The 27,579-nt window shown below is 38.6% G+C and overlaps 1 protein-coding gene across 2 annotated transcripts in view; it reads right to left on the reverse strand.

Annotated features, from left to right (window-relative positions):
- KIF13B (kinesin family member 13B) overlaps window positions 1–27,579 on the reverse strand; it is a 240,868-nt gene that overhangs the window by 105,690 nt on the left and 107,599 nt on the right. For both annotated transcript variants that reach the window (XM_060184901.1, XM_060184902.1), the window contains exons 11-15: window positions 21,735–21,947; window positions 18,990–19,100; window positions 15,863–15,997; window positions 7,694–7,824; window positions 5,613–5,699 (exon numbers count right to left, since the gene is read on the reverse strand). In XM_060184901.1, coding sequence (XP_060040884.1) covers window positions 5,613–5,699; window positions 7,694–7,824; window positions 15,863–15,997; window positions 18,990–19,100; window positions 21,735–21,947 — 677 coding nt within the window. The remainder of the gene's footprint in view (window positions 1–5,612; window positions 5,700–7,693; window positions 7,825–15,862; window positions 15,998–18,989; window positions 19,101–21,734; window positions 21,948–27,579) is intronic.

A 27,579-nucleotide genomic window follows, 5' to 3' on the forward strand; every position in this document is an offset into this window, starting at 1 on the left:
AAATAAAGATTAAAAAACAATACATGCACACACAAGTAAGTAACTATAAAAGAGTATGATATATGCTATTAAAAAAGAGCTGTGGGTGGGGGCCAGGTAATGGCACACCAGATTGCTCACACATAGTGAGAAGTGCAATGCCCAGCACAAGTATCCCTGTGTGAGCCCCCAGCTCCTCACCTGCAGGGGGTCGCTTCACAAAGCAGATCTAAATGTATATCTTTCTCTCCCCCCCTTTTGTTCTCTCCCCTGTCAATTTCTCTCTGTCTTATCCAACAACAGCAATAGCAACAACAACAGCAACAACAATGGGGGGGGGGGGGGGAGATGGCCTCCAGGAGCAGTGGATTCATAGTAAAGGCACCAGCCCCAGTGATAACAAATAACAACAGAAGGAAAAGAAAAGAAGCAGAAACTATTTGATAGCAGCTTAAAACAATGAGTAGAAAGAAGGATACTCAGACTCAGGAAACAAAATGAGAAAATATATAAAATGGAAAATGTCAATCTCTGGATCAACTGTGAATAAAGCAACGGGGGATAAACAAAATTTATGTAGTAGAAGGAAGGAAAGATAATATTTTAAAAAAATTAACTAAACCTGGGAGTCAGGCGGTAGCACAGTGGTTTAAGCACACGTGGTGCAAAGTGCAAGGACTGGCATAAGGATGCCAGTTCGAGCCCCCAGATCCCTACCTGCAGGAGAGTTGCTTCACAAGCAGTGAAGCAGGTCTGTAGGTGTCTGTCATTCTCCCCCCCCTGTCTTCCCCTTCTCTCTCCATTTCTCTCTATCCTAGCCAACAACAACAACAACAACAGTAACTACAACAATAAAAAGAAACAACAAGGGCAACAAAAGGGAATAAATAAATATTTTTTTAAAAAATCAACTAAACCCAAAATAGGTTTTGAACACTAAGTTAAGCAATTTATATTTGATTTCATTGGGGGTGGGTGGAATGATAATGAAAAAAATCTATATAGTAGCAAAAACAATACAATATGTAGGAATAAGTCTAACAAGAAGTGAAAGACTTATATACTGAAAAGTAAGAGTCACTATTCAAGGAAATATAAAAAGTTACAAACAAGTAGAAAAATGTATCATGTTCATGGATTAGAATAATTAACATCTTATATGCATATGCCATAAGCAAATTAATACAATTACATATACAAAATAATATACAAGTAAATGCAATCCCCATCAAGATCCCACCAAAAATTTTTAAAAATATTTAATCACTTATTTATTTTCCCGTTTGTTGCCCTTCTTTTCTTGTAGTTATTATTGTTGATGAAATCATCGTTGTTGGATAGGACAAAGAGAAATGGAGAGAGGAGAGGAAGACAGAGAGAGGGAGAGAAAGATAGACACCTGCAGACCTGCTTCACCACCTGTGAAGCGACTCCACTGCAGGTGGGGAGCCGGGGGGCTCAAACCGGGATCCTTACAGAGGTCCTTGCACTTCGAGCCACCTGTGCTTAACCCACTGCGCTACTGCCCGACTCCCCCACCAAAAATTTTTAGGAGAATAGAACAAAAGCTACAATCATTTATCTGGTATCAGAAAATATCCAGAATCACTAAAACAATCTTGAGAAAAAAAAGCAGAACTGAATACATCATGTTCTAAGATCCAAAACTGTAATATAGGGCTACTGTTGTTGCCTGGTGCTAGAACAAAAATAGACACACTGGCCAGTGGAACAGAACTGACAGACCAGAAATAAGCCCCCACATATATGGACTTCTAACTTTTGACAAGGGGGTCCAAACTATTATACAGAGAAAAGTCTCTTCAACAAAGGGTGCTGGGAGAATTGGGTTGAAATGTGAAGAAGAATGAAGTTGAACCACTATGTTTCACCACATACAAAAGTAAACTCCAAAAGGGTCAAGAGTTTAGATGTTAAACCAAGAACTATCACATACTTAGAAGAAAATACAGGCAGACCTCTTTTCAATCTAAGTTTTACAGGCATCTTCAATGACTCAAACCCAATTGCAAGGAACACAAAAACAAAAGTAATTATTGACACTACATGAAATTGAAAAGCTTTGCAGGAACTTGGACTGGAGTTAGCATATTGCACCAAAGTAAAAGGCTCTGGGGTAGAGGAGGAGGTTCAAGTCCTGTAACATAATGGCAAAGAAGGACCTAGTGGGGGCTGAATTGTTATGTGGAAAACTGGGAAATGTTATGCATGTACAAGCTATTGTATTTTACTGTCAACTGTAAATCATTAATCCTCCAATAAAGAAATTTAAAAAGAAGAGAAAAGTTTATTCGGGGCAAAAGAAACCACCACCCAAAGAAACTTCTTACAGAATAGAACAGCTTTACATGCCCTAACTCAGACAAAAGGCTACAAAATATGTAACATACCAAACTCAGAGAGAGAGAGAGACACACACACACACAGAGACTCCATCCAAAAGTGGGGAGAACAAATGAATAGAATATTCACCACAGAGATCCAAAAGGCCAATAGACATATGAAAAAATACTTCCAAATCATTATCACAGAAGTTCAAATAAAAACAACGAGATACCACTTCACTCCTGTGAAGACACATCAGAAAATATAGTAACAACAAATGTTGGAGAGGTTGCACGGGTAAAGGAACCCTTTTCATTGCTGATGGGAATGTAAATTAGTCTAACCCCTGTGGAGAGAAGTCTGGAGAAGTCTCAGAAGCTAGAAATGGGCCTACCCTATGACCCAGCAATTCCCCTCCTGGAGATATAATCTAAGGAAACCTACACACCCTTCCAAAAAGATGTGTGTATACCTATGTTCATAGCAACACAATTTGTAATAGACAAAACCTGGAAGCAATATAGATGTCCAACAACAAATAAGTGGCTGAAAAATTGTGGTATATATACACAGTGGAATACTACTCAGCTATTAAAAATGAAGTCACCTTTTTCACCTCATCTTGGATGAAGCTGGAAGGAATCATGTTAAGTGAGATAAGCCAGAAAGAGAAGGATGAATATGCGACAATTTGACTCGTGGACATTAATTGAGAAATAAGAACAAAAAGGGGAAACACAAAGTAGAACTTGGACTGGATTTGGTGTATTGCACCAAAGTAAAGGAGGTGGGGAGGGCGGTTCTTTCAGGTCCTATTGCATGATGGTGGAGGAGGACGTAGGCTGTGGATGTGTTTTACAGAAAAAATGAGAAATTTTACACATGTACCAACAACTATATCTACTCTAAACCATTAATACCCTCAATAAAAGGGAAGGAAGGGAGAGGAGAAGGATGGAAAAGTATTTCCCACTTACTTTGTGTACACATTTCTCTTCCTGAAAAAGCAAAACAATTTTTTTTCTACCAGGTTTATCACTGGGACTTCATACCTATACTATGAATCTACCACTTCTGCAGCCTTTTCTTTTTTCTTTTTCTTTTTTTTTTCTTTTTTTAAAATTTAATTATTTATTTATTCCCTTTTGTTGCCCTTGTTGTTTTATTGTTGTAGTTATTACTGATGTCGTTGTTGTTGGATAGGACAGAGAGAAATGGAGAGAGGAGGGGAAGACAGAGAGGGAGAGAAAGACAGACACCTGCAGACCTGCTTCACCGCTTGTGAAGGGACCTGCCTGCAGGTGGGGAGCCGGGAGCTCGAACCGGGATCCTGACGCCGGTCCTTGAGCTTAGCGCCACCTGCGCTTAACCCGCTGTGCTACAGCCCGACTCCCTCATTTTTCTTTTTCTATCTTTCTTTCTTCTTCTTCTTCTTTTTTTTTTTTTTTTTTGCCTCCAGGGTTATTGCTGGGGCTCAGTGCCTGCACCATAAATCCACGTCTCTGGAGGCCATTTTTTTCCCTTTTGTTGACCTTGTTGTTATAGCCTTGTTATGGTTATTATTGTTGTTGATGTCATTCGTTGTTGGATAGGAAAGAAAGAAATCGAGAGAGGAAGCGGAAGACAGAAGGGGAGAAAAGGCAGACACCTGCTTCACTGTCTGTGAAGTGATTCCCCTTCAGTTGGGGAGCCGGGGATTTGAACCAAGATCCTTACACCAGTCCTTGCACTTTGTGCCACGTACGCTTAACCTGCTGCGCTACCATCCGACCCCCTTTCTGTGCTTTTTACATTTTTTAATATTTATTTATTTATTCCCCTTTGTTGCCCTTGTTGTTTTACTGTTGTAGCTATTCTTGTTGTCCTCATTGTTGGATAGGACAGAGAGAAATGGAGAGAGGAGGGAGATAGGGAGGGGGAGAGAAAGATAGACACCTGCAGACCTGCTTCACCACTTGTGAAGCAACTCCCCTGCAGGTGGGGAACTGGGGGCTCGAACCAGGATCCTTCCGCCTGTCCTTGCGTTTTGCACGATGTGCGGTTAACCCGTTGTGCTACCGCCTGACCCCCCTCTTTCTTTTTTTAACAGAGACAGAGACAAATTGGGAGAAGGAGATAAGAGTAGAAGAGAAAGAAAGAGAGATAATTGCAGCATGGTTCACCGTTGGTGAAGCATCCCCCTACAGATGGTGACTAAAGTCTTGGACCTGGATCCTTATACATGATAATGTGTGCATTCTACTGGGTTCACCACTGCACCACCCCAAGCAAGGATCTTGATTAGCTGTAGGAACACGATTTTGTAGCTAAAGTCCTGTGACAGGAAGAACAGACCAAGCTTTTAATTGTATACAATATCCTGCCAACCTTCCTTTCCAATTTTATTTAGGAAATAAAATATGCAGGCTCTGCTCAGATAATTTCTTTCTCAGCCTTTCTTGTAACTAAAAGGCAAACTATAGCACACAAGATATATGTGGAAGGTTGCTGAGGATTCTGGGAAGGCTTCTGCTTGTTCTGACAGGATGGTCAGCATTCAGAAAAGCAACTCTCCACAGTTTCCTTGCCATAGGACGAGAGACTACTCAAAGGCTAGAATGGTGAGGCCATCCTCAGACAGGAGAGAATGCAAGACAATGACAAGACTGTTGCCATGGAACTTTTGAGAGGCTTAGCTAATGACAATAGCCATCTTCCTCAAGATTTCTGGTTTTGTCAAAGAATAACTACCAACTGGTCAGAAATAAACCATTTAGTCTACTACAGACAAGTTTGATATTATTTATATCTGAAAGCATTCCTAAATGAAATACAAACTTATTTTACATGTAGATAAATTAAAACCGTACTGTTTTATTGGGGGGAAAATATGCCAGAAAAAAAAGCAATAAATCATTATACCAAACAGCAAGATAATCATGCATTAAAAAGTAAATCTGAAAAAATATTTAAATAAATTTGTACATGTGGCTCAAGCCACATAGTACAACTTTTCCTATTGTCACAGGAGATTTCACCACCCTGGGCCAGCTTTTTCAGGTACAGAGACAGACAAAAAGACAGACAGACAGGGAGAAAGAATGATAGCATAGCACAGAAATTTCCCTCAGTGTGGTAGGCCTCGGCTGTAACGTACACTGTGCACATAGCAAAGCACTATCCAAGGGACCTATTTTGCTAGCCCTAATATATAATGTTATGAAGTTTACTCTTTAGTATATACAGCTCTATTTCTTAGTATAATATTCAATATTCTCTCTCGTTAAGGACCCTGGGTAATGCCATACCGGAAGAAGTGGTTATTTCCCCATAATATCCTGTCTCCGTGGTGTAGCTGTACAGGACTGGATACAGAAGAGCCATTTACAAAAGTTCTGTGGGAAGAAGAGGTCAAGTATGTCAATAATGATTATCATGTTCACCTTTAATTTTTCCAGTTCTTAGAGGCCTAGTTACTAAATAAATAAATAAATCAGTCAATTACTTCAAATAAACTGTATCCCTGGTATATTTTATTATTTGTATTCACTCTTTGGTGATTTACCTAAAGTTAAGTGTATAAAGCTAAGTATAACAGACTGGTGTTCTCAGTTTTGTTTTAAGTTCCAAGTCTGTTACACAGCATATTAAAAAGTAAGTGTTAAGTTTTACATTACAGGCAAGAATCAAAAGATGGTTTACATTATACATTGCGATTTTTATAAAGTATGTAAAATTTGGATAAAAGAAAACAAACAACTATACTCTAGAAATAGGTATAGATACCAGTGACAAGAAGCAAGACATGTTAAATCCACCTAAAATTTCCTATAGCCAAGAAAAATGTTTATACCCTAGTAATAAGGCAATGATTTTTCAGATCCACTTTACTGCTATTCTTAGCAACCGAATTCAACATATTATTGAGTTGTTGGAAGTCATGATGTATTTTCTATGTTTTTCCATGCAAAAAATGCATCATGAATTTTCTGACAATCCAGTAGAAGGATGTTAAGGGAGAAATTAAGGAATATATAGAAAATTATGCTTAGCACTGTTAAGAGTAACATTCCTGGAATACCACAGTAATCATAATTGCTGAATGACTCATCTGCTAAGATATAAGATAAAGGTCAAGTTCTTTAACTTGACACTATAGGCCCTACAAAAGGAAGCCCTCACTTCTCCTTTCTAGTGAACTCTCAGCTCCTGGAAAAAAAAAGAAAAGAGTTTGTTTACTGTGTACTAAAAACATTTGCCTCCTGCCCCACAGTGAAAACACATATACCCCATCCCTTTGTGGATGAAACTGATGTTATTAATGACAGATAAGAACGCGATCGACATTTCAAAAATTAACATGTGGCAGTTAACCATCATCTATATTAATTATAGACAGTTATGTAAGACAACAGTTTAAGCACTGAAACAAGCACATTGATAAGCAGTTGATATAATGGTCTCTTCACTTATCCAGCCCTTTTTGAGCACTTCTATACTCATTTTATAGCATGTATCAGAGATAGAAATCCAAAAATAGAGAGCTCAGTTCTCAAAGAATTCATAATCTCTTGGGGCAATAAAGGTTAACAGCATGAAAAAACATACTATGAAGTGTTAACACACTGCAGTATCAGGTGTACTGAGAAACAGAACCCATTTCCAGCCCTCCACCCCCCAAGTAGATGACAGCTTAACCTTGAAGATCAAATAGATGTTCATTGGCCAAAGGAACAACAGAGACAAAGGAAAAGGAGACAAACAGGAAAGACATAAAGTATTTATACCAAAAATAGCAGAAAGCCATCCTACTAGTAAGTGCACTAGGAAAAAGATTTAGGGATTCTGATCCAGAGTTGATGAAGGTCTAAAGAAAGCCAAGGTAGTAGGTACAAAAAGGAAGAGATGGGTTTGAAAGAGTGAAAGGTTTTATATATATATATATATATATATAATGACTTGATAACCAACTAGAAAGCTTAAATAAACAGTTAAATTTAAATTTTAAATTTAACTGGCCCAATGTCCTGCACACCATCCACAACCAGTATACTTTCTTCACCTTAGAAATCACTGTGACTCTACTGCACCAAAGTAAAAGACTGGGGTGGGGATTAAGAGGGAGTGTTCAGGTCCTGGAACATGATGACAGAGGAGGACCTAGTGGGGGTTGAGTTGTTACATGGAAAACTGGGAAATGTATGCATATATAAACTATTGTATTTCACTGTCAACTGTAAACCATTAATCCTCCCCCAATAAATAAGAGAAAGAAGGAAGGAAGGAAGGAAGGAAGGAAGGAAGGAAGGAAGGAAGGAAGGAGGAAGGGAAGGAGGAAGGAAGGAAGGAAGAAGTTACTGTGATTTTAACACTAATTCAAGTACATTACCTAGTGTTCTTCTGAGGAGTCAGCATAACCTGGCCTTCTGATGTGATGTCTATAATACAATGTTCAGGAAGAATTCCCATTCCACATAGTTGGATATCTTGGGAATTTGCTGAGCCTATCAATGTATGTTCCTGTGAAAGAATCACATTTGTCGATTAATATTATAATTTTACACAAGCCAAAATCATCTACTGAATTTCTCTTTTAGAGAAACCTTACCTTTGATTTTTTGTGTTTAATTTGTTTTTTAGGTCATTAAAGTCAGTGGAACACGGTACAGGACATTTCCGGCATTCTCTAAAATTTATTCAACATGTTCCATTTCCTGATGGAGGCTGATGTATCAATCTATGTCTTTTAGTACTGAAACTAGTTTCGCATTCATGTCTCTGATACTTATTATTTTCCATTGTAACTTTTTAATTTCATTGCAATCTTGATTCCAAATATTTCATACTACTCTCAGAATGTAAGACATGACAATGATGTACCAACCAAAATCACTGATCTCAAAACTATAGTTACTTAAGTGGTTGCGTGCCTAGTTTCAATCCAGATGACTGAGCTATAAATATATAACTTGTTCAAATATAAGAATTTGGAAAGATTATAATTACTTTCTGAATTGCAGTCTCTCTAAACTTTATACAGAGTATGACAAATGTGTTCTTCTTACCATAGACAGATACCCAACTACTGAATTTTTGATGCCCCAATCACCAGCCTCACATTCTAGGAGCTAAGAAAACAAGACAACATAAAAACTGAATTCCCCTTGTGCCCCTATCAAGAACAGGCAATACATGTCAGTATGACCTAGGCATGTTCCAAAGTCACCTTTCTCCACCTACACACCTAGATCAGGGGTCAGACTAGAAAGCTTTTATTTTTTATGAATCATACACAACTACTCAGCTCTGTCCTTGTGGAGAGAAAGCAGCAGCTAGTATACAAAAGAGTGGGTATGGCTACTCCTCAATAAAATTTTTTATTTCTGAACACTAAAATCTGCACTTTATATTGTCTCATGTTTGAAATCTTATGCATCTTTTCTATTTTTTCATTCATTTTTAAAAAAACGTAAAAAAATATTCTTGGCTCCCAGACCATGCAAAAACAGGCTGGGAGCTAGACTTGGTCAGTGGAAATAGATTGCCAACTCCAAAACCAATATGTTTTCTCATTCTCCCACCCCTGCCAGCAGGGTTATTACTGGAACTAGACATCTGCAGAGCAACTCCACTGCTCCCAGAGACATTTCCTCACCACCACCCCCACATGCTCCCCCCCCCCCCCCCCGTTTTCTTTCTTTTCCAACAGAGATACATACATGCTTGGAGCACTGCTTTGACACTTGTAAAGCTGTCCCCTCTCCTCCTCACAGGTGAAGACCAGGGAATCAGGTCTTGATGCATAGTAATGTGCTGCAAATGTGCCACCACTAGGCCTCTTATTTCTCCATTTCTTACTCCCACTCCCTCCCCTCCTTCCATCCCTAGAGCCACAGCTAACCATGTGGTCTTCCTCTTTAAAGCCTTCCAGTAGTTTCCCTTCTGGTGAACATCTAGTAAAGTACAATTCATTCCCAGGTTTACAAAGCCATTTGTAGTCTTTGCCCTCATTACAGCTTATCTTAGAATACAGATTACTCTCTCCCTTCTTGGGAATAAAGTTTAGCCTATGGTCTTCTCTTTGAGCATACTGGTTGTTGCCTAAAATAGTCTTCCCTTGATTTTGATAATGGTAGGCTTTTTGTTGTTTTTTTTTTTTAAATCACTTCTATCTCAGTGTTTAAGGGCACAGTCTCAGAGAGGTGTATCCTGAACTAACAATCAGAAACAGCCACTTCACTTACCTCACATTGTACTATTTCACATCCTTACATAGCACCTGTTGTCCACAGCCACAGCTAGCCTGGAAACAGCACAGACCACTGAACAGTCTGTTCTGTTCCCCACTATCATGCATGCACTTAACTTGGGCCTATCACACTCAAGCATTAAATGAAAAAGAAAAACAAACACCCACTTCTACAGTATTCCTCCAGACTCAAAGGAAGATGGTTCTCCTCTAGTAGGTAATCTTTCTAATTATATTCTGGGTTCCAATTCTTCCCATATGTTTGGGCTGCGGAGACAGCATAATGGTTATGCAAAAGACGTTCATGCCATGAGTTTCTGAGGTCCCAGGTTAAATACCCAGCACCACCATAGGCCAGAGCTAAGCAGCGCTTTGGTCTTTCTCTGTGTCTTTCTCTCTGTATCTCTCTCATTCATAAAATAAAATAAATATTTAAAAAATTGTGTGTGTGTGTGTGTGTGTGTGTGTGTGTGTATGCTCGGGGTTCTAATTCTCCCCATACATTCCAGGATTTCAGTCTCTATTAAAAACACACTCCCTTTTACTATCAGCATTCCCCTTTTCCTAGAGACTTCTTCTCTTAACTCTGCTCTGGCAGTGATGTTTCCAAAGAAAGAGAGCTGGGATCCAGATTGGTCCCCATGGTATCCTACTTGATCCATGAGTTTATAGAACACAGAAGTCTTCTAAGCAAATGTCTATTTCTCACTGTTAGCTGAAATTTACTGATCAAAATGTTTTCTAACATAGGGGCTTGACTAGATACAAACTACCACTAGAGTAAGTTCTTGTTTACTGCCATTGATAGGCTCTTGGAAACTCCAACTTTAAGCAAAAAAAATTATTATGAAGTTGAATCCTTGAATAGTGTCATTTTATTCAATTATCAGATGAAAGTGTTTTTTCTTGTCAACCTTATGAAGGGATGATGGTAAATGAAATGTATTTATGAACTGCTATAATTCTAAGCAATCTATTTCATGCCTGTCTCCTTCCTCCTCTGTCATATCACACGTACAGAAAGGCAGAAAGAAAGAAGGTGGGGTGAGGGGTGGGGTGGGGTTGGGTGGGGGCGTGGGGGTAAGAGGAGAGAAGATCCAAATAAAATTAAATTAAATTAAAACATCTGTAAAACCTTTAATAATTCCATTACTATGGCACATAGGAAAATAAATAGAAAACTAATACTTAATATATTAATGTATTGTATATTGAAGGGTCCGGAAAGTGGCATACCTGGTGAAGTGCACATATTACAGTGCTCAAGTACCTAGGTTCAAGCCCCTGGTCCCCACCTGCAGAGGGAAAGCTTCACGAGTGGTGAAGCAGGGCTGCAGGTCTTGTCTGTCTCCCTTTCTACCTCTTCCTCCCTTCTCAACTTCTGTCTCTATACAAAAATTTAAAAAATAAATGATTAAAATATATATGTATTCTAATTAAAAAAAAAATAGAAACACAAAGTTAAGGAATTCTATGCCCTTGTTAAAAGTTTGTTGACTATAGTTGGAATAATGCTTTCCTTCAAATATGTTATTTAGAATATGGAGTGAGCATATTTTCATGCCTTGGCAAATGTCATACTCCTTTCTAAGTTTATCATTATCCTTTGTGCTTTCAACACTGTAAAAGGTCTCCAAGAGTTCCTTTAATGCAAACTTTTTTCTACTGTCACTCCCTTTGAGATATCTTCATCCTATTGATCAACACTTTAATTATCAAGGTCAATAAATTCACTTTCACTAAATCCCTCTCTCCAATATTTCAGTAATAAGGTTATTACTTACTAAATCAAAGTAAGAATAATTTATGTGTATATCTAAAACATGTAGATATAAATATATAAAAATATGCATTAGAAAAAAATTATAATTTATAGTCCATATGTTTCACAAGCAGAAACCCCCCCCCCCCTTTAGTCAGTTCTAGACATAACAATTAAATAGAGGATTCTGTTCTGGAAGAGAACCATACAACTTGGAACTAGAAAAAAACACTAGAGAATGTTTAATCCAGGGCCCTCATTTTACAAAGGAGGTGCCAAAAGTCACTAAAGATAAGAAGTCATATGCCTGGTATCTAAATTGACTAGGAAATCTGAAGGCAAAGGAATTTTAAAAATAAAAACACAGCCTCCAAACTCCTCCATTCCACATGCTTTACTGAGTCAAAAGTGTTCTTGGACTGAGATCATCCTTCCAAATATGCTTTGTCATGAATATCCTCTTCTCTTGGGGTTAGCTTTGAGGAGTGAAATCAACAAGCCCTCAAATTCTGCCAAAACAGGGTTGACCACACAGTCTGAAACAGAATCCCAACACCTCCACACAAGATGACCAGAAATACTTTGACTACCCTCCAAAAAGTTTTCTATAGTTTCTTTGTTTATTTTTTTTCAGTTAAAGGACAGATATGAATTAGGTTTTTGTTTGTTTGTTTGTTGTTGTTCTTGTTAACTCTATGTGCTTGTGTGTTCCAATTTGAACTTCATCACTTCAGAAATAATTCATAATTTGGGGACATAAAGAGAAAGCAAATTTAATTCTAACTCTGCATCTTTCTCTTTTTGTACTTAACAAATATCTACAACTGAAATTCTAATAGAAAACACTACCAACATTGTTTAGAAACAAGTAAGGGATGTGATGATATATAAACTCTTTAATAATTAAGAATCGGGAGTCAGGCAGTAGCGCAGTGGGTTCAGAGCAGGTAGTGCTAAGTGCAAGGACAGCTAAGGATCCTGGTTCAAGCCCCAAGCTCCCCAACTGCAAGGGAGTTGCTTCATCAGCTGTGAAGCAGGTTTGCAGGTGTCTGTCTTTCTCTCCCCCTGTCTTCCCTTCCTCTCTCCATTTCTCTCTGTCCTATCCAATAATAGCAACATCAATAATAACTACAACAATAAAACAACATGGGCAACAAAAGGAAATAAAGAAAGAAAAAAAAATAGTTAAGAATCACACAAGGCTGGGGAGACAGCATAAAAGATATGCAAAACAACTCTAATGCCTCTAGGTACCCAAGGCCCCAGGTTCAATCCCAGGCACCACCACTTTAAATCAGAGCTGAGCAGTGTTCTTGTTATAAATAAAAACATAAAGTATATAAGGCATATTATACAGGATATAAATTTTTTTAAAAGGCATGTGAGCAGGCTGGGGAAATAGTTGAGCTGATAATGGCATAGGATTTGCAAGCCTGGAGTGGGGCAGTAGCACAGCAGTTTAAGCGGTGAAGTACATAGGCAGGTGTCTTTCTCTTCCCTCTGTCTTCTCTCTCCATTTCTCTCTGTCCTATCCAACAATGATGACATCAATAACAACAATGATAGCTACAACAATAAAACAACAAGGACAGCAAAAGGAAATAAAAATTTTTAAAAAAAGGATTTGCAAGCCTTTGGCTTCCAATTCAATCTCTGGCACTACATGTACTGGCTTCTCTTTCTTACATAAAATCCTCTCCACCACATATGAAATAAGCAAATCTTTTTAAAAGCATTCCTTTTTTAAAATGGCAAGTGGAATAGTTTTTACATGTGGAGTGCTTTTGTTTATAAGGTGCTTCTATGTATCAAGTCTCATTTAATCTTCATGGAACCCTGAGGCCGTCAGACAGAGAAAACTTTCCTATGAAAGACCATGCACTATAGGCAGAAGAACTTGACCATAATCAGCCATCTGTGAAGTACTAGTACTAAACTCTGAGCAGGGGATTTCCCTACTACTTCTTGACTCCTATTATACTACAACTATTACAAAACCAAGAGAACAACATGATCATGTGTATCAGAGGCAGGATTTGACTGAAAACATTAAAAAAAAAAAAAAGGGTAAAATACTTATTAATGCAGGGGTCTTCCCTATTATTACAGAAAGCCAGTAATCCAAGATATTTCCATAAAAATTGGAGAATTAGTCAATGTATCATGAACTCAATGTCTTTAAAAATGAATCATATAGGGAGTCGGGCGGTAGCACAGCAGGTTAAACGCATGTGGTACACAGCACAAGGACAGGCACAAAGATCCCAGTTCTAGCACCTGGCTCCCCAACCTGCAGGGAATCGCTTCACAGGCGGTGAAGCAGGTCTGTAGGTGTCTATCTTTCTCTCCCCCTCTGTCTTCACTGCCTCTCTTGATTTCTCTCTGTCCTATCTAACAACAAAGACATAAATAATAATAACTACAACAACAATAAAAAAACAAGGGCAATAAAAAGAGAAAGTAAATAAATTTAAAAAATTATTTTTAAAAATGAATCATACAATTCTCTACTTGTAGAGGTGACTTTAGCTCATCTTTACTTTCCTAGTCACATAACTTAAATCCATATATATAGCACCTATGTATTGGTGTGCATGAGCTTTCCTAATATTCATTGCATGTTAGAGTTATATATTCCAGTATGATTCATTTGTGCTCTGGGATTGACAATTATGTTAGATGAGCTCCTCATCTTTTATGTATTGTCGTGAGATTCATGCTCATTTGAAAGTCTCCTGTCTTCTTGCTATGTCCTATAATTTACAGATTTTTTTAAATGTAAACCAACATGCATTTCAGTATTTGTCTCATATTCTCTGTAAAACATTTACTCTCTTTTTTTTGCATGCTAATAAACTTAATTTTTTATTTTCCTAAAAGTCACTGGAAATTTCTTATCATGTTGACCCAAAGATCATTACTTTCTTTAAAATTTTCCTCCTGAGTTAACAGACCACTTATAAAAACTTATTTCATATAAAAATGTAAAAACAGAGTTATCTACTTAATTCCTGGGCATACACATGTTAAATAATGGTCAGTGACTTAATGCTTTTGAAATATCAGTATATCTTTTTCATATTACTAGGCTCAAAGATATTACTCAAACACCGAAAAGGAAACTGGCACCTTAAGCTCAGAATTTTTCTTTTCTTGAACTAAATGTAGGACATTAGCTAACAGTTGGAGAGAATTAGGTTTTAGTTTCTTTCTTTTTTTTTTAATCTTTTGTTGTGTCTGGGTGTTTTTTTTTTCTTTAAGATTGTATTTATTTATTAATGAGGAAGATAGGAGGAGAGAGAAAGAACCAGACATCACTCTGGCACATGTGTTGCTGGGGATCGAACTCAGGACCTCTTGCTTGAGAGTCCAAAGCTTTATCACTGCGCCACCTCCCGGACCACAGCTCAGAATTTTTTTATATTCCACATTCTAGCATTGTTTAAAAAAAAAAAAAAAAAGCTGTTTTACAATCAACAATATCTATACACCTTTCCCATATTTGGGAGCTACTCTCTTCCCTGATCCAAATTTCTGGTACTTTTTCCAGCCGTGACATCATCTCCCCAGACAATAACTTGGATCCACCTGCATTATCAGATTTCAGGCTCAAAAAAAGAACAAAAAAGAACTTGGATCCACCTGTGTATCAGATTTCAGAGGAAAAAAAAAAAAAAAGAACAAACTAGTATAGCCACAGGCCCTTTGGAATATAACTAAAATATGCCTACTAGCTATCTACAAATGGAGGACCCCCAATTCTTCATCTGCACTATTTCAGCCTTTAGGTTTGTGATTAGTCAACAACCTGTTTAGCTTCATATGTTAACTCTCTTTTCAGCCACCAGGTTCCAGACGCTAGCATGATGCCAATCAGACTTCCCTGGACAGACAACCCCACCAATGTGTCCCAGAGCTCCGCTTCCCCAGAGCCCACTAGGGAAAGAGAGAGGAAGGCTGGGAGTATGGATCAACCTGTCAATGCCCATGTTCAGTTGGGAAGCAATTATAGAAGCCAGACCTTCCATCTTCTGCATCCCACAATGACCTTAGGTCCATAGACCCAGAGAGATAAAGAATAGGAAAGTTCGTAAGTGGCGCAAAGCGCAAGAAACAGCATAAAGATCCCAGTTCTAGCCCCAGCTCCCCATCTGCGGGAGAGTCGCTTTATAAGTGGTGAAGCAGGTTGGCAGGTGTCTATCTTTCTCTCCCCCCTCTGTCTTCCCCTCCTCTCTCCATTTCTGTCTGTTCTATCAACATCATCAATAATAACTCAAAAAAAAAAAAAAAAAAAAAAAAAAGACCAGGAAAGCTATCAGGGGAGGGGATGGGATGGGATGGGATATGTAGTTCTGGTGGTGGGAATTGTGTGGAGTTGGACCCCTCTTATCCTATGGTTTTATCAATGTTTCCTTTTTATAAATAAATAAAATAAGAAGACACGGAAAAATAGCAGTTTTTTTTAAATACAAGCATGACACCAGACCTTTAAAAAATAACAAGATTATACAATTTACTCTATTTCATGGCAAAATAAACTACTTCACCTTTAAGTAATAAACCAGAAGTTCATTCAGAGCAGGATCAGCATTCAGATTGACAAGAAAGCATTTATCATCCCCAACTTTGATGCCTGAAGACTGAAGGGATATTCCAAGACTCTCAAGCTGCTTTTGTCGCTCCTGTGAATGTATTAGAGAAGTATTAACTCCATGGTTATTAAGATTAAAGTCTTAACTCAGTATAATTAATAAATAGCTTTATGTTTTAAATGGTATCTTTAGATAGGTTATTATAGATTATTGCAGTTTTAAAACTTTTTTCAAAATTTCAACTAAATTCTCCAAGCCATACAAAAATCATTTAAAAACCAACTTAGATCCTAGTTTGCACTAATGTAAATCTAACATTTAATATTACGTAACAGTCTTGGGGTTGCAGGAAGCACCACTGGCAGTGCAACAGACTTTTGTGCCTAAGGCACCAGAGTTCCCAGTTCAGTTTCCAGTACTAGCACAAGCCAGAACTGGGCAGTGTTGGGGGGGGGGGGAATAAACTGAGAGAGCGAAGAAGAGAAAGACTGGTAGGGAAGGAGTAAAAAAAGAAAGCACTGCCCTATATCAGCTGAAGTATAGGTTGATTCTGGACAGCATTTATTAAAGATGGAGAAGGCTGAATATGGGATATCACTTATAGACAGAAGGTGAGAAATAAGAAGAGAAGGGGAAACATAAAGCAGACCTTGGACTGGGTTGGGTGAATTGCACCAAAGTAAAGAGCTCAAGGGGCACGGTGTCAAGTCCTGGCGTACTATGATACAAGAGGGGGTTAGAGTATTTTGCAGAAAACTTAGAAGTTTTACACATGAACCAACAACTGTATTTACTGTTGACTATAAACCATTAATCTCAATCAAAATATATTTTTTAAAAGACAGAATCTGATACCAGAAACAGTTAAAAACACTGGAGATTTATAATTTAAAAAAAAGAGAGAGAAGAAACAGAGTTAACTATAAATATAGGGTAATTTTAAGGCTGATGGAAGGATTAGATAAAATACTGTTATTTTAAAGTATTTAGCGTTCCAGCAAAGCAAAAGCCTCTGGAGTAGGGGAATTTGGGGGAGGCGGGCTACAGATCAGGGCTCCAGGACACAATGATGGAGAAAGACTTGGGGTGGAAGTGGGAATAGTGTGCAGACATATATGACAGAGAAATAAGAAATTGTACTCAAGTAACAAGAACTTCCCTGTAAGCCATTATGTCCCCCAACAAAATGACTTGGGGAGAAAAAGTACTTAGCATAAGGCCTAATAAATAGTGTAATTAATTATTAGTTACTGCATATAATCAGGAACACATATTCTTTCCACTTTGGAAGAATGAAGTAAGGCCTATTAGTATTGTAGAAAGCAAATAAAAGATTTTGATGCAAAGCCTAGACCAGGGAGAACAGAAGCAACCGACAGCACAGCTATATACAAGATGCTGGGTACTATACCCCAGACCCTATCAAAGGGACCTTCCAAAGTTAACCCTATCACCAAATAATGTGATGATAACAATAACTATCCACTGTCTTCTTGAACCCTAAGACAACAGGAACCTCACATTTCCACTATAGAGCCTATATTTCCCCCAGTCCTGGAACCTTAGGGTGGGGCCCACTTTTCTGCATGCTGTTCTCAATTCAAATCAAATAATATTGCATCCGCGGATCGCAACATAATCAACACAAGTGCCACCCCAGCATGCTTCACTTCAGACTGTGACCACAGACTTCAGGTGTGGAATGACAACCCTTCAGCTTCATCACTCGGGTGAGACCTTTCCTTTCATAGTATTCTCTAATTCTATTCCAGGTGTTCCACTCCCCAATAAAGTCCCCAAACCTAGATATAGTCTAGGTCCCCTGAGATAGAGCATAGGTTCGCCCGTGCCCATAAACTAGGGGAAAAATATATACCTGAAAGCAGAAGTACACAAGAGCATGCAGGGAATACCCCCCAACACTTCATCTGCACTATTGCAGTCTTTAGGTCCATGATTGTTCAACAATTTGTTTGGCTTTATATGTTAAGTCTCTTTTCAGCCACCAGGTTCCGGATGCTGACCAGACTTCCCTGGACAGATGACCCCATCAATGTGTACTGGAGCTCCACTTCCTCAGAGCCCCACCCTAAAGAGAGAGACAGACTGGGAGTATAGATCAACCAGTCAATGCCCATGTTCAACGGGGAAGCAATTACAGAAGCCAGACCTTCCACCTTCTGCAACCCACAACGACCCTGGATCCATACTCCCAGAGAGATAGAGAATGGGAAGGCTATCAGGGGAGGGGGTGGGATGTGGAGATCAGGTTATGGAAATTGTGCAGAATTGTACCCCTCTTATTCTATGGTTCTGTTAATGTCTCCTTTCTTAAATTAAAAAAAAAAAAAAAAGATTTTGATGCAATAGCAATTACAACAGGTGTTCAGTCATGAAATGACCACTCAATGGGATACTGAGCTCCCTAAGTTACTCATACGTATTGCTAAAATCGGATAGGTGTCATTTAACAGGATAGTCATAGATTGGGATTTTAAAGTTAGACTTTGCTAAGCCTTAAGTCTTTAATAAACCACAGAATAAATGTCTTTTACTCTGCAGACAGTTGGATATTTTAGGATTTTTTTCCAAAATGCTAATATTCCTAATTTACGATTTCACAACACTATGTTAAGTGCTCTAAAAATGAATCACCACAGATTTAGGTATTTCACATTACTTTTACTAAGTTGTCATAGGGAAGAAAGAAGTTCAAAACCTTCTATTACAAGTAATGAGTTTGTAGTTCAGGTGAGTTCCTTAGGTCTATAAAGCTGTTAATAAAATTATAAGTATGGAGCCGGAGGTGACATTATGTAATTTCATTTTAAAAAGCATGTCCCTAAAAACCTATTTCTTATATAATGAACAATTAATTAACTATAATTACATCCTCTTTAGACTTCCAATTAATTTTGTAATGTACAGCATCTACTTGACCTAGATTCTTAATAATGGTGTCATAGTTACCATCTTCAAAGGTGAAAAGCCAAAAGGTACCAGTAACACCACCTGAGAGGCAAGGCACAGACTACCACCAGCTTTCTCTTCTCTCTAACTGAAAATAACCGGAAATACGAACCTGTGCAATCTCCTCTGTTTTCCTTAATTTCTCCTCCCAGGTCACAGTCATTTCCTGAATCAGCTTCTCTGATTCTTCCAGCCGGTCTTTTAACTCTGGAGATTTCATTGCCTACAATCAAAATGTCAATTTCACAAAATGCCCGTAAGATGCTTTTAAAAAGGAACAAGTTAAGTCCAAAAGACAGAAGAATGTGCCTCAACTAGTTCTGCTACACTGAGTTTCTAATCTACTCAGGACCTGGCAGTGGCTGTCACCAGCACAGAATCTGACTCTTGAGTATCACACACTCACTCTGGAAGCCAAGGGGGGCTGAAGAGAAAGACTCAACTTTTTCCCTTTTACTCCAACCCACTGTTACTATAAAGCTCTGGTAATATCACAGGGATAGAAACTTCAAGCTCTGAGACTTTTTTTTTTTTTTAAAAAGACCAATAGATCACACATCTAGACTCATATGAACAATTCATTTTAGTCTTCAGTAATGACTATAGGTATTTAGTCAAGTAAATACAAACTAAATTTGTACACAATGCAAAATGGATATAATGTGATTAGTACCAGAAAGACAGAAACAAAATTTCAAAAAAATATTGATAAAATGGGGACCAGGTGGTGGTAGCACAGTGGGTTATGCGCACATGGTACAAAGTGCAAGGACCAGCTTAAGGATCCCTGTTCCAACCCCTGGTTCCCCACCTGCAGGGGGGTCACTTCACAAGTGGTGAAGCAGGTCTGCAGGTATCTGCCTTTCTCTCCCCCTGTCTTCCCCTCCTCTCTCGATTACTCTCTGTCTCATCCAGCAGCAACAACAACAGCAATGGCAACAAAATGGAAAAGGAAAATAAAACAGATAAATTAATTAATTAATTTAAAAATGCCTCCAGGAGCAGTGGATTAATAGTGCAGGCACCAAGCCCCAGCAATAATCCTAAAGGCAAAAAAAAAAAAAAAAACCTTTAACTATAAAGATCATTCCTGTTAAAAATAGGATAAAACTGAGTTGCTTAGACTATGTATTTCAGTGACTTACTGTCAGAAAATGGGTTACTAGGAGATCAGGTGGTAGCGCAGCGGCTTAAGCGCAAGGACTAGCATAAGGATCCCAGTTTGAGCCCCCTGCTCCCCACCTACAGGGGAGTCACTTCACAGGCAGTGAAGCAGGTCTACAGGTGTCTATCTTTCTCTTTCCTCTCTCTGTCTTCCCCTCCTCTTTCCATTTCTCTCTGTCCCATCCAACAATGAGTGACCTCAACAACAACAATAATAACCATAACAAGGCTACAACAGCAAGGGCAACAAAAGGGGGGGGGATGATGGCCTCCAGAAGTAGTGGATTCATGGTGCAGGCACTGAGCCCCAGCAATAACCCTGGAGGCAAAAAAAAAAAAAAGAGAGAGAAAAGAAAAGAAAAGAAAAGAAAAGAAAAGAAAATGGGTTACTAAAAAGAAGAGGCTATTGTCCAATCCCCAGATACATGACCCACAGAGCTAGGAAATTGTAGGATCAGAAATGTTAAAGATGGGATCCTGAATGTAATGTCTTCTTCTACTCTCAACAAAAGAATAAACATTTATTTAGTTGTAAATGAGAATCATATAGGTGTTTATACTCTGATGGAGCAGAAATCCCACATATTATAAATGGGGGGCTGAGCAATGGTGCACCTGGTTGAGTGCACATGTTATCATGTGGCAGGACCCAGATTGAAGTCCCTGACCTCCACAAGCTGGGAGGAAACTTCACAAATAGTGGAATACTGTTGCAGGTGTCTTTCTCCTTCTCTTTCTGTATTTCTCTGTGTCTCTAAAAGGGGAAAAAACAATGTCCACTGGGAGCAAAAGAGTGTTGTGCAGGCACTCAAGACCTAGCAAACACCCTAGTGGGAAGAGAAAAAAAGAAGAAGAAGAAAAAAAAAAAGGACAGGAGAGAGAATATGAAGCTTATACAAACAGACTCTCTTGCCTGAGGTGCTTTGCGCCACATGCACATAACCCGCTAAGCTACCGCCCAACTCCCTCCTTTATTTTTATTTTAACTTTTTTTTATAAGAGCACTGTTCCGGTCTGGCTGATGGCGGTGTGGGGGATTGAACCTTGGGACCTCAGAGGCTCAGGCATGAGAGTCTGTTTACATAACCATTATGCTCTCTACCCTTGCCCCTGTCTACTTCCTATATTGTGAAAACATATCTCAATTCCCTTTCTTTTTTTCTTTTTTTTATTAAAATCTTTTTTTAATATTTTATTTTATTTATTTATTCCCTTTTGTTGCCCTTGTTGTTTTGTTGTAGTTATTATTGTTGTTGTTGTTGTTGTTGGATAGGACAGAGAGAAATGGAGAGAGGAGGGGGAGACAGAGGGGGAAGAGAAAGACAGACACCTGCAGACCTGCTTCACCGCCTGTGAAGCGACTCCCCTGCAGGTGGGGAGCCGGGGTTCGAACCGGGACCCTTATGCCGGTCCTTGTGCTTTGCGCCACCTGTGCTTAACCCACTGCGCTACAGCCCGACTCCCTCAATTCCCTTTCTTATCTACCTAACACCAATAAAATTTAACACCTATAACTTTCAACTGTAATCACCTGTCTTCCTTTACTCATACTCAAATTTTTCTTCCTGTGGGAAATTCAAACATTCCTGTGGAACACTTAGCATGTATGGTTATGGGAAAGAAAATACAAGCTCTATCCTTACTAAACTTATTATGCCAGACACACAAAGCACCGCTCAACTGGGCCTCCTACCTCTGCCTTGGTGAGTTGCTCTCGGAGTTTTTCTACTTCTTCCCGCAGATCTCGGATAATCCGTGCATTGGGATCCTCATTCACCACAGCATGATTCACAATGTTTTTGGCACGGTCTGCATACCGCAGAGTTGACAGGGTTTCATCATAGTTATCAGCTGCTGGACTCACAGTAGCTACCATGGCTGTCTTGCTGTTACCCCCAAGACTGTCCTGGAGGAGAGAAGAAATAAAGTAGCATTTTAAAGGTGGAAGGAAACATCAGATGAGAAAGTGGAAGTCAGGAATGGTTAAATAATTCTCCAAGATTAAAAGGCCTGGGTCAAAGCAAGAAGTAAAATGCAGGTGCCCTGGATGCATTAAGAAAGGACAAAGAGAAGCCAGGTAGGTGACAGTGTACCTGATAAAGCATACGAGTTACCAAGTATAAAGACCCAAGTTCAAACCCCAGGTACCCAACAGCAAAGGGGAAAAGTGCCACAAGTGGTACAGAAATGCTGCAGGTGTCTCTTTCTCTCTCCCTCTCTCCACCCCCACAACCTATTTCTCTCTGTCAAAAAATAAAGAAAAGGGAGGAAGGTCTCTAGGAGCAGTACATTCATTGTACAGGCTAATAACCATGGTAGCAGGAGGAGGAGGGCTAAGAAGGGGAGGGGTGTGGAGGGGTGTGAGGGAGGCACATGGAAATATAGAGAAGCCTCCATTTATTTTGGTTTAACAAAAGTTTTTTTTTTTTAAGAATTTATTTATTTATTCATGAGAAAGATAGGAGGAGAGAAAAAACCCAATATCACTCTGGTACATGTGCTGCTAGGGATTGAACTCAGGACCTCATGCTTGAGAGTCCAATGCTTTATCCACTGAGCCACCTCCCAGACCACTAATTCCTTTTTTTTCTTAATTTTTTATTATCTTTATTTAGTTGATAGAGACAGCCAGAAATTGAAAGGGAAGGGGATGAGAGAGAGGGAGAAAGACACCTGCAGTACTGCTTCACCACTTTTGAAGCTTTCCCCCTGCGGGTGGAGACCAGGAGCTCGAACCTGGGTCCTTGCACACTGTAACATGTGTGCTCAACCAGGAGCACCCCAATCTGGCCCTGACAAAAGTTAATTCTAAGTGAATGGCATCAGAAATCATCAAACTACTCACAATAAAAGGAGTGATTTGTTCAACAACAAAATCTTCCTTAGAGCAAGTAAAAAATTATATTACTTGCCATCTGATCAAGTGATTACCTATAATCTCCTCCACAAGATCATATAGTTGGACTCTTAATAGTCCACAAAGTACTGCTGTTATAAACTTACAACAGCAAGTACCTTATAAATTTGTAAAAATGTACAATACAATTACAGTCTTATAAAAGAAAAGACACACTGAAGGTACTTCATTTTATTTCTGACAGCACTTCAGAAACTAATAAAACAGGTTTCACATTCTCCACTACTGTGTCTAGAGTTCAGACAAACGTGCTGAAAAAGAGATATTCATTGTTATACTAAAACTAAAAAGTATAGAAAAATGAGCTTCAGATGTATCTTTCTACAAATTTAAAAAATATGTTCTCTTTGGGACATAAAAAAATAACTAGATGTAATTCAGAATTATTTTTTAAAAATGGGAAATCAATTCTACCTCCAATTTTATTGAAGTCACTATGCAAAGGTTGTTGGTAATTCAACCCAGGCAGGAACCTCTAAGATGCCCCCAAGGAATCTGTCTCCTGGCATTCATAACTCTGTCACCCACTTACCCTAACTGTGGCAAAACTTGCTGATCTGAGGGCCGGGTGGTGGCTCACCTAGTAGAATGTGCTAATTATAGTGCAAAAAAGTCAAGGTTCAAGCTTCCATTCACCAGCTACAGGGGGAACAGCTTCAAGAGTAGTGAAGCAGTGCTTCACCCCCTCTCTATCTTCCCCTTCCCTCTTCAATTTCTCTATCTCTATCCAGAATAAATAAAATATATTTTTTAAAAAAGAAAAAAGGATTTCTGATACTTAAAAAAAAAAAAAGAAGAAGAAGAAGAAAAAGCCTTGTTATTGTGGTCTGGGAGGTGGTGCAACGGATAAAGCATTGGGATCTCAAGCATGAGGTCCTGGGTTTGATCCCTGGCAGTACACGCACCAAAGTGATGTCTGGTTCTTTCTCTCTCTCCTCCTACCTTTCTAGTAAATAAATAAAATCTTTAAAATTAACTTCTATTAGATTATAGTAGGCTGGCTTCTGTACTGGGTGTTTTCTCTAGCTCTAGCGGAAATTACTGCCATGAAGAAGAACACCCTACACAAAAAATACCACAGGAGTGAGTTTTGGAGCAAACCATGTGGTCTGCTGACAGCTACTTAGAAGACTACATCATACATTGCTTCCTCCAGCCCTCCAAACCCTCAGTACCACTGTCAAACCTGACATGACACTTTGATAGTTTCACACTGGGGAACCCCAGCAAGACTCAGTTAAGTCACACTAAGAATTCTGACTCATAGATACTGTGAGGTGACGAATTATTGCTTTTTTATTTTATTTTATTTATAAAAAGGAAAAACTGACAAAACCATAGGATAAGAGGGGAACAAGTCCCACAATTCCTAATACCAGAACTCTGTATCCCATCCCCTCCCTTGATAGCTTTCCTATTCTTTAACCTTCTGGGAGTATGGACCCAAGGTCATTGGGGCAGCTTAGAACATTCCTACCCATGACCACAGAATGTGAGCTTAGATCTACAAGGATGCAGAGGCCACGTAGGCTCCTAAGCTGAATATGGGCCCCAGATCATATCAAATTGATGGAGTTTACAGTCAACAATATTTACACACCTTTCCCATATTAGGGAGCTACTCTCTTCCCTGATCCAGCTTTCTGGTCCTTTTTCCAACCATGACAATATCTACCCAGACAATAACTTGGATACACCTGCATATTAGATTTCAGGCTCAGGGAATTATTGCTTTTTCTACCTATTATATAGAGAAATAAGTAAGGGGTCCCAACATCTTTCCATGTTATTCTGTCTTAGTTTCAGAAACAAAATGATTCCCCAGGCACTGCCAGTGGTTCAATGCAATCACAGACAATATGTCCATTTATTTATTCATTTTTTTACCAGAGCACTGATCAGCTCTGGCTTTTTGGTGGTGCGGGGGATTGAACCTGGGACTCTGGAGCCTCAGGCATGAGAGTCTCTTTGCATAACCATTATGCTATCTACTCCTGCTGGACAATATGTCCATTTATTCATTCATTACTCAAACTTGGGTTTTCCACAGAAAATACAGCTAAGATAATTATATCTTGGAAGGACATAGACTTTCATGCACAAAAAGGAAGAAAATACAATATAGACTTTAGGAAGCAGCACTATTTCTGAAAATCCTGTGTGAAAGCTTGCTTTTATTCTTCACTTGGTGGGCACTACTCCCATCTTTGTGCCTAGTGTTGGCAACTGCCTGAAAAACACAAAGATAAAATTCATACATGAGCCGGGAAGGCAGCATACTGGTTACAGAATAAGATTCTCATGCCTGAGGCTTCAAAATCCCATGTTCAATCCCCTGTACTAACATAAGCCAGAGCTGAGCAGTGCTCTGGTAAGGGGAGAAAAAAAAAAAAAAAAAAAAGAGGAGGAAGGGAAAGATTGAGAAAGAACCACAAACTACATTTAACCACATTTATGAAACTCAAATGGTATACACAAATGTCACAGGAATTGCAACTCAGATTGTAGTACAGTTCACTAGTCGAACCGTGGTGGGGTGCTGCCCTCCCAGCACTATAGTCTGTTAGTTCCCAATGTACAGCATATGCTGTCTGCTAAAGGGGATTTGCAACAACCACTACCAAAAACAAAAAGCCTGCACACTGTGTTTCAATTGATGCTGAGAAAAGGAAACCTGGCAAACCTCAAATACTAGATAGTTTAAAAACCCTTGTATATGAACAACAATATGCTTTTATTACAAAGTGACCTCATGCCACGAGCAAAAAGGAAACAGCAACAAAAGAACTGGCACACATTCAAGGAAAAAGTAGAAAGCCACTTGTTTACTCATTAATTGTTTAATTAGTCAAATCAAATGAGCTTTGTTTCAAATGCAGCAACTGCAAATTAAATGGACAGAGAGGAAAAATTTAATTTTGGAAGCCATCATTTTTCAAAGTTGAAAGAACTCTTTTGAGAATCATCTAATCAAATTATTTCATCTTACAGGCAAGAAATTGTGGCCTATGAAGATTGATAGACTTACCAAAGGTCAAAATGCTAGCTCACAGCAGAGATGAAATTACTCATTCATTCACCACTTCATGGAGCTTACTATCTAGAGGATAATGCTAATAAGTTAATACTGTATAAGAACTAAAGGAAGGATGAATCCGATTTGTTCTGGGAAAACACAGGAAAGCCCACTCTTAAAAGGTTAAGGAAGAATCCCAGAGATAGTGATATTTGAAACTTAGTGATGAGTTAAGTCTGAAGGGAGAGAGGAAGGAAGCTGGAGAAGAGATTAAAAAAGGAAGAAAATTCCAACAAAGCCTAGTAACATCTGATAAGTAAAATTACTCACCACTAGACTAGAATTGATAATAATAAAAGCTAACAATGAACACTGAGAGGTAGGGAGGAGTCAGATTAATAAGGGCCAACTAAGACAGGAGTCATTAAACTCAAGGACTACACTGTAAGGGCCTACAAGAGAGCTGCTGAAAGCTATGCAGCCAAGGCATATCTCACCAAAGTAAAAGACTCTGGGGTGGGTGGGTGGGGAGAATACAGGTCCAAGAAGGATTCAGAGGACCTAGTGGGGGTTGTATTGTTATATGGGAAACTGGGGAATGTTATGCATGTACAAACTATTGTACTTACGGTTGAATGTAAAACATTAATTCCCCAATATATAATATTAATAATATTATATATTATTAATATATAATAAAATAATAAAATAAATAAATATAATAAAATAAACAAATTTTTTAAAAAAGAAAGTTATGCAGCCAGGGAGATGGGTCAGTGGCAGAGTACAGAATCTGAATGTCTACGGTCCAGAGATTGATCCCTAGTACCACAAGATACTTTGTCAGCATGATACTCTGGTTCTTTCTCTCTTTTTCTCATTAAAATAAATTATCTTTAAGGGGAAAAAATAAGTTGAATATTTATTTAAAGAGATGTTGTAACCTAACTGTAAAGAATGAAACAGACTGGGCTGGGGAGACAGGACCATCTGTAGCAATAGCACAATTGGCTTTCACACCTAAGAATTAACATAGAGAAATTGTAATTACAGCCCAGTTGGTTGAAACAGATATACAAGTGAGCTTTTAAAGAATGTGTCTACTTTTTTTCTTCAAGAATTTTTTAAGTTAGCAATTTTTCTCCTATATATATTTTTTACATTTGTATTCCATTATTAACATGAGAGAGCCAAGAGAGATGGAGAGAGAGAGAGAGAGAGAGAGAGAAGAGAGAGAGAGGGAACGAACCAGAGCATCACTCTGGCACATGCAATGCTGGTATTCAAACTCAGAACCTCATGCTTTTAAATCCAAAGCTCTAGCAAATGTATCACCTCCCACACCACTTTCAAGAATTTTCAATTTTCTATCAATGTTTGGTAAAAGTCAGATGCCCTCTCCAGGTCCCCTCACACCTTTTTTTTGGGGGGGGAGGGTTTAGTGTTATTATTGATTTAATAATGGTTCTCCTTCTAAGAGCACAGAGTTCAGCCAAAAGAAGATGGTCTTGCTTCTGCCATTTACTAGTATTGCTCCCACTGCCATTATCTGTAGGATGGGAAGCATTTAGCAATGGATTTCATTATTTAAACTAATGGCCATTT

Source organism: Erinaceus europaeus, chromosome 2, assembly GCF_950295315.1.
Source record: "Erinaceus europaeus chromosome 2, mEriEur2.1, whole genome shotgun sequence".
NCBI classification, from domain to species: Eukaryota; Metazoa; Chordata; class Mammalia; order Eulipotyphla; family Erinaceidae; genus Erinaceus; species Erinaceus europaeus.